This window comes from Dasypus novemcinctus, chromosome 10 (genome assembly GCF_030445035.2).
Source record: "Dasypus novemcinctus isolate mDasNov1 chromosome 10, mDasNov1.1.hap2, whole genome shotgun sequence".
In the NCBI taxonomy this organism is placed as follows: domain Eukaryota; kingdom Metazoa; phylum Chordata; class Mammalia; order Cingulata; family Dasypodidae; genus Dasypus; species Dasypus novemcinctus.
This window is the reverse complement of record NC_080682.1, coordinates 44282808-44294891: the sequence shown is the minus strand read 5'-3', so window position 1 is coordinate 44294891 and position 12084 is coordinate 44282808. Positions and strand designations below refer to the sequence as shown.

Sequence of the window (12084 nt, the reverse complement as noted above, 5' to 3'; positions counted from 1 at the left end):
AATTAGGCCCGACTCTAGCATTCTTTCCTAAGAGGAAATTTGGAAGTCAATGACTGTTTCCAGGGGGAGCTGAAAGACGACGCTCACTTCCGGCGGAGGAAGGTTTTCTGACCCAGAATGGAGGAGGTGGGGGAGCTGCACCTGCGAGGGAAGAGACCGCAACTTGGTGAGTGCCCTGTGATGTCAGTAGCCGTCAGCTCTGGCCTGGATATACCGAACTACTCTGGTCAACTTTCTCCCCTTGTCCCTTCTCCTCCTAATCCTCCTCCGGCGTTCTCAGAGTCACTGGAGATCTTTTGAGAACCCCCTAATTCCCACAGACCCTCCCTTCGCACCCTTCAGCCTCACACATCGCTTAGATGCCCGAAACCTAGCTGGACCTGCGGCTTGCATCCGCACCTTTCCCTTTCCCACGTCCTCTTGGGCTTCTCCCTCACTGTCGACCACTCCCACATCGGCTTCCCATCTCCCTGCAGCCCCCGAGCCGCGCCTCGGCCTAGACACAGGATGGAGCCTTTCCGAAGAAGGCTGCACGCAGACTCTGGAAGACTGCCCGCTGGGGCCGGCCGGAGCCATCTTCGCTTTAAAGAACCTCCCCCGAGGCTTGGCACTTGGCCCCTCACTCGCGGTGGAGCAGCGCTTGGGTATCTGGTGTGTCGGGGAACCCCTGCAGCCGGGACTGCTCTGGGGACCTCTGGAAGAAGAGTCTGTCTCAGAAGAGAAGGTTGAGGGAGCGAAGTACCGAGAGGAGGAGGTATTGAGGACCAGGGCGTCTCCTCACAGCGATTCAGAATTTGGGGAGGTTCAGACATTTCCGGACAACCCTCCCAATTGTTGAAGGAAGCAGGGTATTTCAAACAAGAGAGAGGATGGTTTTATCCCTTCTCTCCAGGAATACTCCCCGCCCCTACAATAGTTAAGGAATGGAGGTGCAAAATGTTAAAAGCTGCCTTGGTCTAGTGTTAACAATAAGAAAGGTCAAGAACAAAGGTTATTGGAGTTAGAGACATCAGATCAAACCCCAGCCTTGTCACCCTAGCTAGTTAAATGACATGCCTCATTTAACTCATCTGTAAAATAAAGGAACATAACACTGTTTCAGGATTATCTGGGGAACTAGATGAATTATTCAGGTAAAGGATTTCGTGGCATAATAAATATTTTTTAAAGCTAAAAAGCTGATGTTGCTCTTATTACTCTTTCTGTTTAGTGCTCAACTGGAAGGCAGTAATGTGTTCAGTTTAGTAATTCTCCGTACCCTTGGGAGGGAGATAAAGAGGCAGTCTTTTTTGGTGTTTACTGAACAGGGAATCAGACAAGTCCTGTAGAGGCAGGACCACCTGCCACTAACCTCTCTGGACCTCATCTTGGATCATCTTTTTTCCTATCTTCTCCCCTTCAAACACATGCAGGAAAACTTTTATTGGTTTATTTCAGGACCTGTCACTAGGCCCATGGCAAGATGTATGTGCTTGTGAGCGGAGTTCAGGCTGGACCAGGTAAGTTACAGGAGAGTATATAGTGCAGACCGCTCCTTTGAGGCTTTCTGTTATGATTTGGGATGGAACCTGAAGCAGACTGCTCTTCCCTACCCAGTGGTCTTTTGCAGTGTTGCAAAGACATGGGGTCCATTAGGGCTCAAACTGCCTGGGAACTGGGCAGTTCGGTGAAGAAGGTCTCCTGAGCTGCTCTATTTTGCAGTTTGGTGCAGCGAGGCAGGCAGGAGAATGAGGGAAACGTGGCTCCAGTGTGGATCAGTGAGAGGCTCCACCTGCAGGTGTACCAGGTCGTGCTGCCAGGGTCTGAGCTGCTGCTATGGCCCCATCCCCTCCCAGAGAGCCCAAACCCCACCCAGCCCAGGCTAGAGGAAGAGGCAGCCGTGGCTGTGGTGACAGAAGTGGAGCCTGCCATGGAACAGGAAAGCGTCTCCCCTGGGGACAATGCAGCAGAACCTTGCACAGGTATGTGGCAAAAGCTGTCTCCCAAATTCCTGACAAAACAACCTGTTAAAAAGACAAAGCTGAGTTTATGGCTTCATACAGTTAAGAAAGAATACTACAGAGTTTTATTAATAACTTTTCTGTCGGGGAAGGGCAAAAAAACAGATATTTGTTGAGATTTTGAAGTCCGGTTTAAGATGGCTCTTTCAATGGGGTGTGGGGGTATTTGATTAGTATTGTGTGAGGATCATGACATAATAGTTGAGGGTTGACTCAGTGCAGCTAGAATTTTAAGGCAAGAGGTTCAAAGATCTTGGGGTGTAAACTGTCATTTGATGCTTTCTATTGAAAAGCTCTGGGTCTTTTCCTTGGTACGTACAATAAAGCTATTCTCAACTTTTATCTTCCCAAACAAGAGTTTCCTAGAATAGTAGAGACATGTTGATGAAAACAATAAGTGGTGTAAAAGGTTACCTTTCTTGTTTGCTTCTATTTGGAGCAACTAAGGGGGAAGGATCTTAACTCACATCCTAAACGGATATCTCCAAAGGGAGAAAAGGGGGACTTCTGGGATGGTCTTTGGGGATTATCCAGATGGCTGCGGCACTGTGGTTCTCAGCAGTGCTTCCTCTGAAGGCGCCTGAGATGATCATGACCATATATGGAGTATGTGGCTCATGTGCAAGGGCGAGCTTAGAGTCATTCCTCCCACTGAGGTCGGGAGCTAGTTGGAAACCACATATTTTTGAAAGTTCCTGGTAACACCACTGCCAAACTCTACTAACCCCATCACACCACTCTTGCCTTGCAGATCCTGTTCACCATTCCCACCCCAGCATCCAGGCAGAGTGCACAGAGAGCCCTGGACTTAAGTCTCACACCCACGACCACCTTTCCACGGAGAGCCAACCACTTGGCCCCTTGTCGCTGGACAGCAGCATGGACAGCAAGGACCCACCCCAGACACAGGTGCCACCTGAACCTCAGAGCAGCCCAGCTCCCCAGCAGGGCCCAGAGAACAGTGAAGCCATTTCCTCATCTGCTTGCAGGGGCACCCAGCTCCACACCTGTCAGGCCAAGCAGTTACATGGCGGCAGTGATCAATGCCCACCCAGAGCAAAGACCTCAGAGCCCGAAGGCCAGCGGGCTGGAGAGCTGCAGCACCCTGGCTTCCCTGCACCTTTCCCGGGCCCTCCTGGAAGGGTGGCAAAGGTGGGGCGAAGGTACAGGTGTGGGGAGTGTGGCAAGGCTTTCCTGCAACTGTGTCACTTGAAGAAGCACACGTTTGTGCACACAGGCCACAAGCCCTTCCTTTGCACTGAGTGTGGTAAGAGCTACAGTTCAGAGGAGAGCTTCAAAGCCCATATTCTGGGCCACCGTGGGGTGCGCCCCTTCCCCTGCCCAGAGTGTGACAAGGCCTATGGCACCCGGCGAGACCTCAAAGAGCACCAGGTGGTACATTCAGGCGCCCGGCCCTTCACTTGTGACCAGTGTGGCAAGGCCTTTGCCCGCCGGCCTTCTCTGCGGCTTCATCGCAAGACCCACCAGGAGGCAGCTGCCCCTTCCCCGTGCCCCTGCCCTGTATGTGGGCAACCCCTGGCCAACCAGGGCTCCCTGCGGAACCACATGCGCCTCCACACAGGGGAAAAGCCCTTCCTGTGCCCGCACTGTGGCCGGGCGTTCCGCCAGCGGGGTAACCTGCGCGGGCATTTACGGCTACACACAGGGGAGCGCCCTTACCACTGCCCACACTGTGCTGACTCCTTCCCCCAGCTGCCCGAACTGCGGCGCCATCTCATCTCCCACACTGGGGAGGCCCACTTGTGCCCCGTGTGTGGGAAGGCCCTCCGAGACCCGCATACACTCCGTGCTCACGAGCGCCTGCACTCAGGGGAGAGGCCCTTCCCATGCCCCAAGTGTGGCCGTGCTTACACCCTGGCTACCAAGCTGAGACGCCACCTCAAATCCCACCTGGCTGACAAGCCCTACCGCTGCCCCACCTGTGGCATGGGCTACACCCTCCCCCAAAGCCTCAAGAGGCACCAGCTCAGTCACCAGCCTGAGGTGCCCCCCAGCCCGCCCTCTGTGTTTCCTGCTGCTTCTGAGCCCACTGTGGTGCTACTGCAGACTGAGCCAGAACTGTTGGGCATGTCCGGTGAGCAGGATGTCTCCCCAGCCCAGGACATCATTGAGGTCACCATTTCAGAGAGCCAGGATAAATGCTTTGTGGTGCCCGAGGAGCCAGGCTCAGCCCACAACCTGGTGCTAATCCATAAGGACTTAGGCTGTAGTGCCTGGGCAGAAGTGGTCGAGGTGGAGACGGGTGTCTGACACCTTCACCTCCTACCGGGGCTCTGTATACAAACCTCTGTTTTCTAGCTGCTTGATGTCTGGATGTTTTGGGGTTGCCTGATAAAGGACCCTTCCTGTTTATGGTAGATGTGGTAGACAGTTTGGTAGAGGGCCACCAAATTGTTTCTCAAGACTGTAAGGTAAAATCTCTTCTGCATTAAAAATCTTTTTATTGGCTTCCTGTAGAGCTTGTTCTGCCTCCTTCCCTAGGAACACCACAAGGTACGTGCTCTTTAAACATTGCTGAGGTGACCTCACTGATCGAGGTGGTCAGGCAATTGGTTGCTTAGTGCTAGGATAGACGTGCCCATCAAGACCCTCTAGGAACTAGCATTTTTTGAAACAAGACTGCATGATTCTTGAGAGTTGAAAGGCCAGAGACTGGTCTCAGCTCCCAGACGTGAGACACATGGATTGAAACATATCCTTATGATTCAGGCTTTAGGTTATTCAGGCAGCTTTTCTCACCAGCAGAGGGCTGTGAGGTAGACTATAGTTCTGTGCTGAAGGACACCAGACTCCCTGGGAGGTGGCTGGAGTCAGAGTCAGATCTGTCCCCTGCAATGTACCTACCCCAGAGGCAGCCTCGTTCAGTGAAGGAGTGAGGAACTCCCATGTGTTCTGCAGCTTCTGGGGACCTGGACTGCCCTAGGTTCTGGGAACATGCTAGAATAAGACAGGCAAAGCCTACGTCACTTGCAGAGCTTATGGCCTACGTAGGGGAAGAGTGACTGGGTGAGATCAAAGGGAAACACTGCTGGACACTGGCTGTGTCTAATGAGATGATGGCTAGGCCCGGGTAAGGCATCCCTGCGGAGGATTGATGACAGTGGACACTCAGCCCTTCCTGTGAACCACTGCTTTCTCGTGGGTTTGCTTATATAATCCTCATAGCATAAGGAAAGTGAAGAGTTTTAAGTATCATACCCAAGGTCTCAAAGCTACTAAGTGGCAGAGCTAAGCTTCAAACCCACAAGGTCTAGTGCTGGAGTGAAGCCCTTAGCCACTGCAGCCCTTGTTCCAACTTGAAGGATGAGGAGGTGTTAGGGGAGGTGGGGCGTAGGGAACTGCAGGCGAAAACGCCCTATGATAGAGCCTTGGCGGGTCTGAGAAACTAAGACCAGCCTGGCTGGAGCAAAGGAAGACAGGGCCAGTCAGGCAGGACCTGGGGACAGGAGGTGGGACTTCATTTTCTGGATGGTGAGGAGATCTTTGAAGGGTTTTAAGCAGGAGAGTGACATGATCAGATCTGAGTTTATAAAGACTGATGGAGGACAGGTCGGTGAGCAAGGTGGAGTTGTGGGGAAATACTTAGGGGGCTGCTCAGGTGGCCTGGAGTAGGGCGGTTGCAGCAGGAATGCAGAGAAACAGAAGCATTCATCCAACCAATAGTTTTTATTGAGCACTTAAAGGACTCCTACATGCTGGTTGTCAGTGTTACAGCAGTGATAACAAAGTATCCGCTGTCACAAAGCTTACAAATTCAGGCATAGAAAGATAGTAAACCAATGCATGTCAGATGATAAATGCCTTGAAGGGGTTTGAGCGCTGAGTGGGATCTTACAGAGGGTGGTCAGGGTAGGCCTTTAATAATGTTACCTCAGCAGAGACCTGAAGAACAGAGGGGAGGGAGCCAGGCTGATCCCTGGGGAGAGTAGGGCAAAGGCTTTGTGTGTTCAGGTTAGAGCAAGGAGCAGAGTGAGTGAGGTGGAGCGTGAAAGGAGGTGAGGACAGAGGGGCCATAGTAAGAACTATGGATGAAAAAGACAAAAAAAGTTAAAAAAAGGAACTGGATGGATACATTCTGTGGGGGGTAGAAGTGACAAGATTCAAAGACTGACTGCCAGAGACCTGACTCCTGGCTTCTGCTTAGGCAACCACGTGGTCATGAGTTAGGTAACACTGGGGTGGGATCCAGGGCAATTAGGATTTTGCTTTTGGATGGGTCGAGTTTGGAGTGCCTGCAGGATACATCTCAAGTAAGTGGTTGGAAACAGGTGTAAACCTGGGGAGAAAAGGGTTAGTGGGAGAGTCATGACAGTTACGAGCCAACAGGTGGGCATGGAAGCTGTGGGAATGATGGAGAGTAGGCAGAAGAGGAAGACTCGGGACTAGGTGTGGAGGTGACCCAATCTTTCATGTTCAACAAATCAGCATCCAGTGAAATAAACAACCTGCAAAGTGGGCATCACAGAAGCTAATAGAAGAGTCTCAACAAGGAGGAAGTGGTCAACAGTGTCTGCTGCTGTTGAGAGGATTGAAATTTGTGGAAGTCACGGATGAGCTGAGAGCTGTTAGAAACCAGATCGGATTAGTCTGAGGAGGAGTAGAAAGTGAGAGTCGAAGAACATGCATTCTTGTTCCCTCCTTACACTGTCCTGCAAAGTGGGTATTGTGATCCCCAAAATAATGTTCAGTGAGGATAAGTGGCCGAGACCACACCATGAAAAGCAAAGCCAGGATTCTAATGTGGGTCATTTCCTGGCTTCACAGCACAAGATCACCATGTCCTAAGCAGCCTCACATGCTCCCAGTTTTCTATTGACATTATCCCAGCTGCCTACACAATCTGAAAAACTTGGCAAAGCATCCTTCTGGAACAGTCCAAGAGAAGGAAGGACAGCAGGAAATGGTAGCAAGAAAAAGGCCACACCATCCAAAGCCTGAATAAACAGCTGCTAAGAATTGTTTTTAGCCAGGCCACCCTGTTTCTTGGCACCCGCACGAGGCTCGGTAGGTCCATGATAATGCACAGCAGGGTAAGAACAAAGCCAACAGATTTGAAGGCCCGTGGTTTGGGGGCCTCTGCGCCGCTAACGATCAAGGATTAAGTAAGATTGGGGATTAGAGAACATTGTACAACCTCCTCACATTACAGAGAGAAAACAGGAACCTAGTATGGTGGTTTGGAGCTATGGACCCCAGAAAAACATGTTCTTAAATTTAATCCCTTCCTGTGGGTGTGGACTCTTGTGAATAGGACCTTTTAATGAGGTTACCTCAGTTAAGTGTGGCCCACCTGAATCAAGATGGGTCTCTTTTTTTTTTTTTAAGATTTATTTTATTTATTTCTCTCCCCTTTGCTCACTCCCCCAGTTGTCTGTTCTCTGTGTCCATTTGCTGCGTGTTCTTTTTTGTTCGCTTCTGCTGTTGTCAGCAGCATGGGAATCTGTGTTTCTTTTTGTTGCATCATCTTGCTGTGTCAGCTCTCCGTGTGTGCAGTGCCATTCCTGGGCAGGCTGCACTTTCTTTCGCGCTGGGTGGCTCTCCTTACGGGCGCACACCTTGTGCGTGGGGCTCCCCTGTGCGGGGACACCCCTGCGTGGCACGGCATTCCTTGCGCGCATCAGCACTGTGCATGGGCCAGCTGCACACAGGTCAAGGAAGCCCGGGGCTTGAACCGCGGACCTCCCACGTGGTAGACGGACGCCCTAACCACTGGGCCAAGTCCGTTTCCCCAAGATGGGTCTTAATCCTATTACAGAAGGTCTTACAGGGAAAAGAGAAAGCCAGAGGGAGCAGCCAGAAGTTGAACATCAGCAGAACCCAAAAGACAAGGGAAAAGCCAGGAGAGGCCTTCAAGTGCATTGCCATGTGACAGAAAAGCCAAGGGCCAAGGATTGCCAGCAGCCAGCCCCAGAATGCCAGTCTTCTGAGAGCAAGCATCGCCTTGTGACACCTTGATTTTGGACTTGCAGCCTCAAAGTCATGAGCCAATAAATCCCTGTTGTTTAAGCCAACCCATTGTGTGGTATTTGCTTCAGCAGCCAGGAAAGTAAAACACCTGGAGAGAAGACCCGTGTCAAGGTCACAAGACCAGTCAGTAGCAGAATCAGAACAGAGCCCAGGTCTTCTGACTTCTTAGTGCTCTGGCAACTAAAATAGAATGCAGTGACCATTTTTGGAAAAATCGGACCCTGGAATATTTATTTTGTCTAGAAAAATATTTTCCCCCAATTTCAAAATACCGCTTGTTTATTATAATATTGAAAATCTTTTAATTCCTCATTTCTTTCCTTTATCCCTGATAAAATCACATTTAACGATTTGGTGTATATAGTAATGAATTTGAATGCTTATTCTTGCTATAGGACACAAATGCTATGAAAACATTGCTGGGGCCCTTTTCACAGATGCAAATATATCCATGCAGTATAATTGCTGGAACAAAAGTTATAAAGTATGGGCCAATAAAGGAACTTTTGTCCTGATTCGCAACCTTAATAGTATGAGAAAGTCTTAGGAAAGAGTGAACACTGACTCACATTTAGGGACCTTTGGATGTTGCAAAGCATCCTAGAACTGGAAAGAGCTCTATCTCCAAACAGGTTCATATTTGAATCCTGGCTCTGACCTTTACTAGTTGTGGAAACTCAGGCAAGTTACTTAGCTTCTCTGTGCCTCAGTTTCCTCGTGCATCAAATGAGGATAAATATATTAATTGTATCTGCCACCTAAGTACTATGTACCTGGCACATACTAAGGAATCAATAAATTGTAGTTGATTATTAATAGTATTGTATCAGCCCTCATAAGTTAGAAGACAAGTAACATTAAGGAACTTCACCTCTACCTCTTTATATAACTTTGATGGATTTGCTTCCCCCACATGGAGCAAACTCAGGTTTCCTCACAGTGACATGGGGAAGCTGGATCATATGAGGGGTTCTCAATCTCAGTCCCACCATGAAGTCCTTTTGCTAACTTTTTTCTCCTGTGGATTCCATATTTCAGATTTTTATTTAGAGTGTCTTAGTTTGCCCAGCTGCTATGACAAATACTGCCCAATGGGTTTTGACTTAACAACAGGATTTTATTGATTCATAACTTAGAGGCTAGAAGTCCAAAATCAAGATATCAGCAAGACTTGCTTTCTCCCAGAGTCTGCATGTTGTGGTGCTGGCTGCCAGCAGTCCTTGGGGATCCTTGGCTTGTACGTGTGCCTCCCATCACCTGGTGATATCCTCTCCTTTCTGTCTGGGCTTCTGGTTTCTGCTGACTTCCGACTTCTTCCTGTATGGCTTTCTCTGACTTCCAGCTTCCAGGTTCTTCTTTATAAGACCTTCAGCAATATGGATTACTCACAGGATTGGGTCACACCTTAACTAAAAACTCTTCAAGAACTCCTATTTACAATGGGTTCACACCCACAGGAATGTGGGTTAAGGTTAAGAACATGTGTTATTGGTTCAGTCTACCACAGATAGAAATTGACTTACTCATATATTTAGTCAAAATAGAAAACTGATCAGACTGGAAAAAAATAATTAACCACCTGAAGAGACTTGATTTTTGCTAACAGGAAAAGAAATGTTTATCTAAGATAAATTTAAAATTTTTGAGGTTTTTTTGAAGATTTATTTTATTTATTTCTCTCCCCCTCCCCCCCATTGTCTGCTCTCTGTATCCATTTGTTTTATGTTCTTCTGTGTCCGCTTACATTCTTATCAGCAGCACAGGGAAACTGTGTCGCTTTTTTTGTTGCATCATCTTGCCGCGTCAGCTCTCTGTGTGCGGTGCCACTCCTGGATGGGCTGTGCTTTTTTTGTGTGGGGCAGCTCTCCTTGCGGGGTGCACTCCTTGCGTATGGGGTACCCTATGCAGGGGACCCCCCTGCATGGCACGGCACTCCTTGCACGCAGCAGCACTGGGCGTGGGCCCACTCACCACATGGGCCAGGAGGCCCTGGGTTCGAACCCTCCATATGGTAGGCAGACACTCTATCAGTTGAGACACTACCACTTCCCTTTTGAGGTTTTTTGAAATGTGGAAAAGATGATGTTGCCCTTTAGTACCCGCACAGGGCTCTAGGCTTGGGAACTCCTGGATTTAATAATATCTGATCTTTCTTTCAGCTCTGAAATTCTCTAAGTCTTAGAGTACAATTTTGCTGTTTTTAATGAATATGGAGTCTTACAACATAGCATTCGTCTTACCTGTGATTTGTTTGACACCAACTCACTGGCCTCCTTCTTAGGGGCAGGTATGATCTCCTTTAAGACCCAGTGTAGGGAAATGGATGTGGCTCAACTGATAGAGCATCCATCTACCATATAGGAGGTCCAGGGTTCGAACCCAGGACCTCCTGGCCCATGTGGTAGGCTGGTCCACGCACAGTGCTGCCGCGTGCAAGAAGTGCCATGCCATGCAGGGGTGTCCCCCATGTAGGGCACCCCATGTGCAAAGAGTGCACCCCACAAGGAGAGCTGGCCCACACGAAAAAAGGGCAGCCCACCAAGGAGTGGCACCACACACGGAGAGCTGATGCAGCCAGATGATGATTCAACAAAAAGAGGCACAGATTCCCGGTGCCACTGAGAATGCAAGTGGACACAGTAGAACACGCAGCAAATGGACACAAAAGAGCAGACAAGGGGAGGGGGGAGGCAGGGAAAGGGAGAGAAATAAATAAATCTTAAAAAAACAAAACCAAAAACCCAGTGTAGGGAAGTGGATGTGGCTCAAGTGATTGAGCCTACCATATAGGAGGTCCCAGATTTGGTTCCTGATGCCTCCTGGAGAAGATGAGCAAGACAGTGAGCTGGCAGGACAGTGGCTGGCATGGTGGCTGATGCAGCAAGACAATGCAACAAGGAGACACAAAGAGGAAACACAATGGGAGAGACAGCAAAGCATAGTGCTGCCGCACACAAGGAGTGCTGTGCCACGCAGGGGTACCCCATGTGCAAGGAGTGCACCCTGCCAAGAGAGCCACCCCGCGTGAAAAAAAGCATAGCCCACCCAGAAGAGGCACTGCACACATGGAGAACTGACGCAGCAAGACGGTGCAACAAAAAGAGGCACAGATTCCCGGTGCTGCCTGATAAGAATGAAAGCGGACACAGAAGAACACACAGCGAATAGACACAGAGAGAAGACAACGGGGGGGAAAGGGGAGAGAAATAAATTTTTTAAAAACTTAAAAAAAAGAAAAATAAAATAAAACATAATCACATATAATTTCACACTTAAAGTAACAAAAATTATTTCATACCATTGAGTACCTAATCTACTTTTTTTTTTTTTTTTTAAGACTTATTTTTATTTATTTAATTCCCCTCCCCTCCCCTGGTTGTCTTTTTTCTGTGTCTTTTTTTTTTTTTTTTAAAGATTTATTTATTTATTTAATTTCCCCCCTTCCCCTGGTTGTCTGTTCTTGGTGTCTATTTGCTGAGTCTTGTTTCTTTGTCTGCTTCTGTTGTGGTCAGCGGCACGGGAAGTGTGGGCGGCGCCATTCCTGGGCAGGCTGCTCTTTCTTTTCACGCTGGGCGGCTTTTCCTCACGGGCGCACTCCTTGCGCATGGGGCTCCCCACGCAGGGGACACCCTTGCGTGGCACGGCACTCCTTGCGCGCATCAGCACTGCGCATGGCCAGCTCCACACGGGTCAAGGAGGCCCGGGGTTTGAACCGCGGACCTCCCATATGGTAGACGGGCGCCCTAACCACTGGGCCAAAGTCCGTTTCCCAGTTTTCTGTGTCTTTTTGCTGCGTCTTGTTTCTTTGTCCGCTTCTGTTGTCGTCAGCGGCATGGGAAGTGTGGGTGGCGTCATTCCTCCGCAGGCTGCTCCTTCCTTCGCCGCTGGGCGGGCTCTCCTTACGGGTGCACTCCTTGCGCGTGGGGCTCCCCTACGCGGGAGACACCCCTGTGTAGCACGGGACTCCTTGCGCGCATCAGCACTGCGCATGGGCCAGCTCCACACGGGTCAAGGAGGCCCGGGGCTTGAACCGCGGACCTCCCATGTGGTAGACGGACGCCCTAACCACTGGGCCAAAGTCCGTTTCCCCCTAATC

General features: G+C 49.7%; 1 protein-coding gene across 1 annotated transcript; it reads left to right on the top strand.

Moving 5' to 3' along the window:
- The first annotated feature begins 36 nt into the window (after nt 1-36).
- ZNF408 (zinc finger protein 408) lies at nt 37-4469 on the top strand. Its single transcript, XM_004457919.4, has 5 exons — nt 37-166; nt 477-754; nt 1438-1499; nt 1702-1961; nt 2752-4469. The coding sequence occupies exons 1-5, from the start codon at nt 118-120 to the stop codon at nt 4269-4271; spliced, it is 2169 nt and encodes a 722-aa protein (XP_004457976.2). The 5' UTR covers nt 37-117; the 3' UTR covers nt 4272-4469.
- Nucleotides 4470-12084: the final 7615 nt, after the last annotated feature.

Coding starts and splice junctions, on each gene's coding strand:
- ZNF408 (XM_004457919.4), top strand. CDS start 118: ATGGAGGAGGTGGGGGAGCTGCACCTGCGAGGGAAGAGACCGCAACTT. Junction 1,500..1,701: donor CGGAGTTCAGGCTGGACCAG/GTAAGTTACAGG, acceptor TCTATTTTGCAG/TTTGGTGCAGCGAGGCAGGC. Junction 1,962..2,751: donor TGCAGCAGAACCTTGCACAG/GTATGTGGCAAA, acceptor CTTGCCTTGCAG/ATCCTGTTCACCATTCCCAC.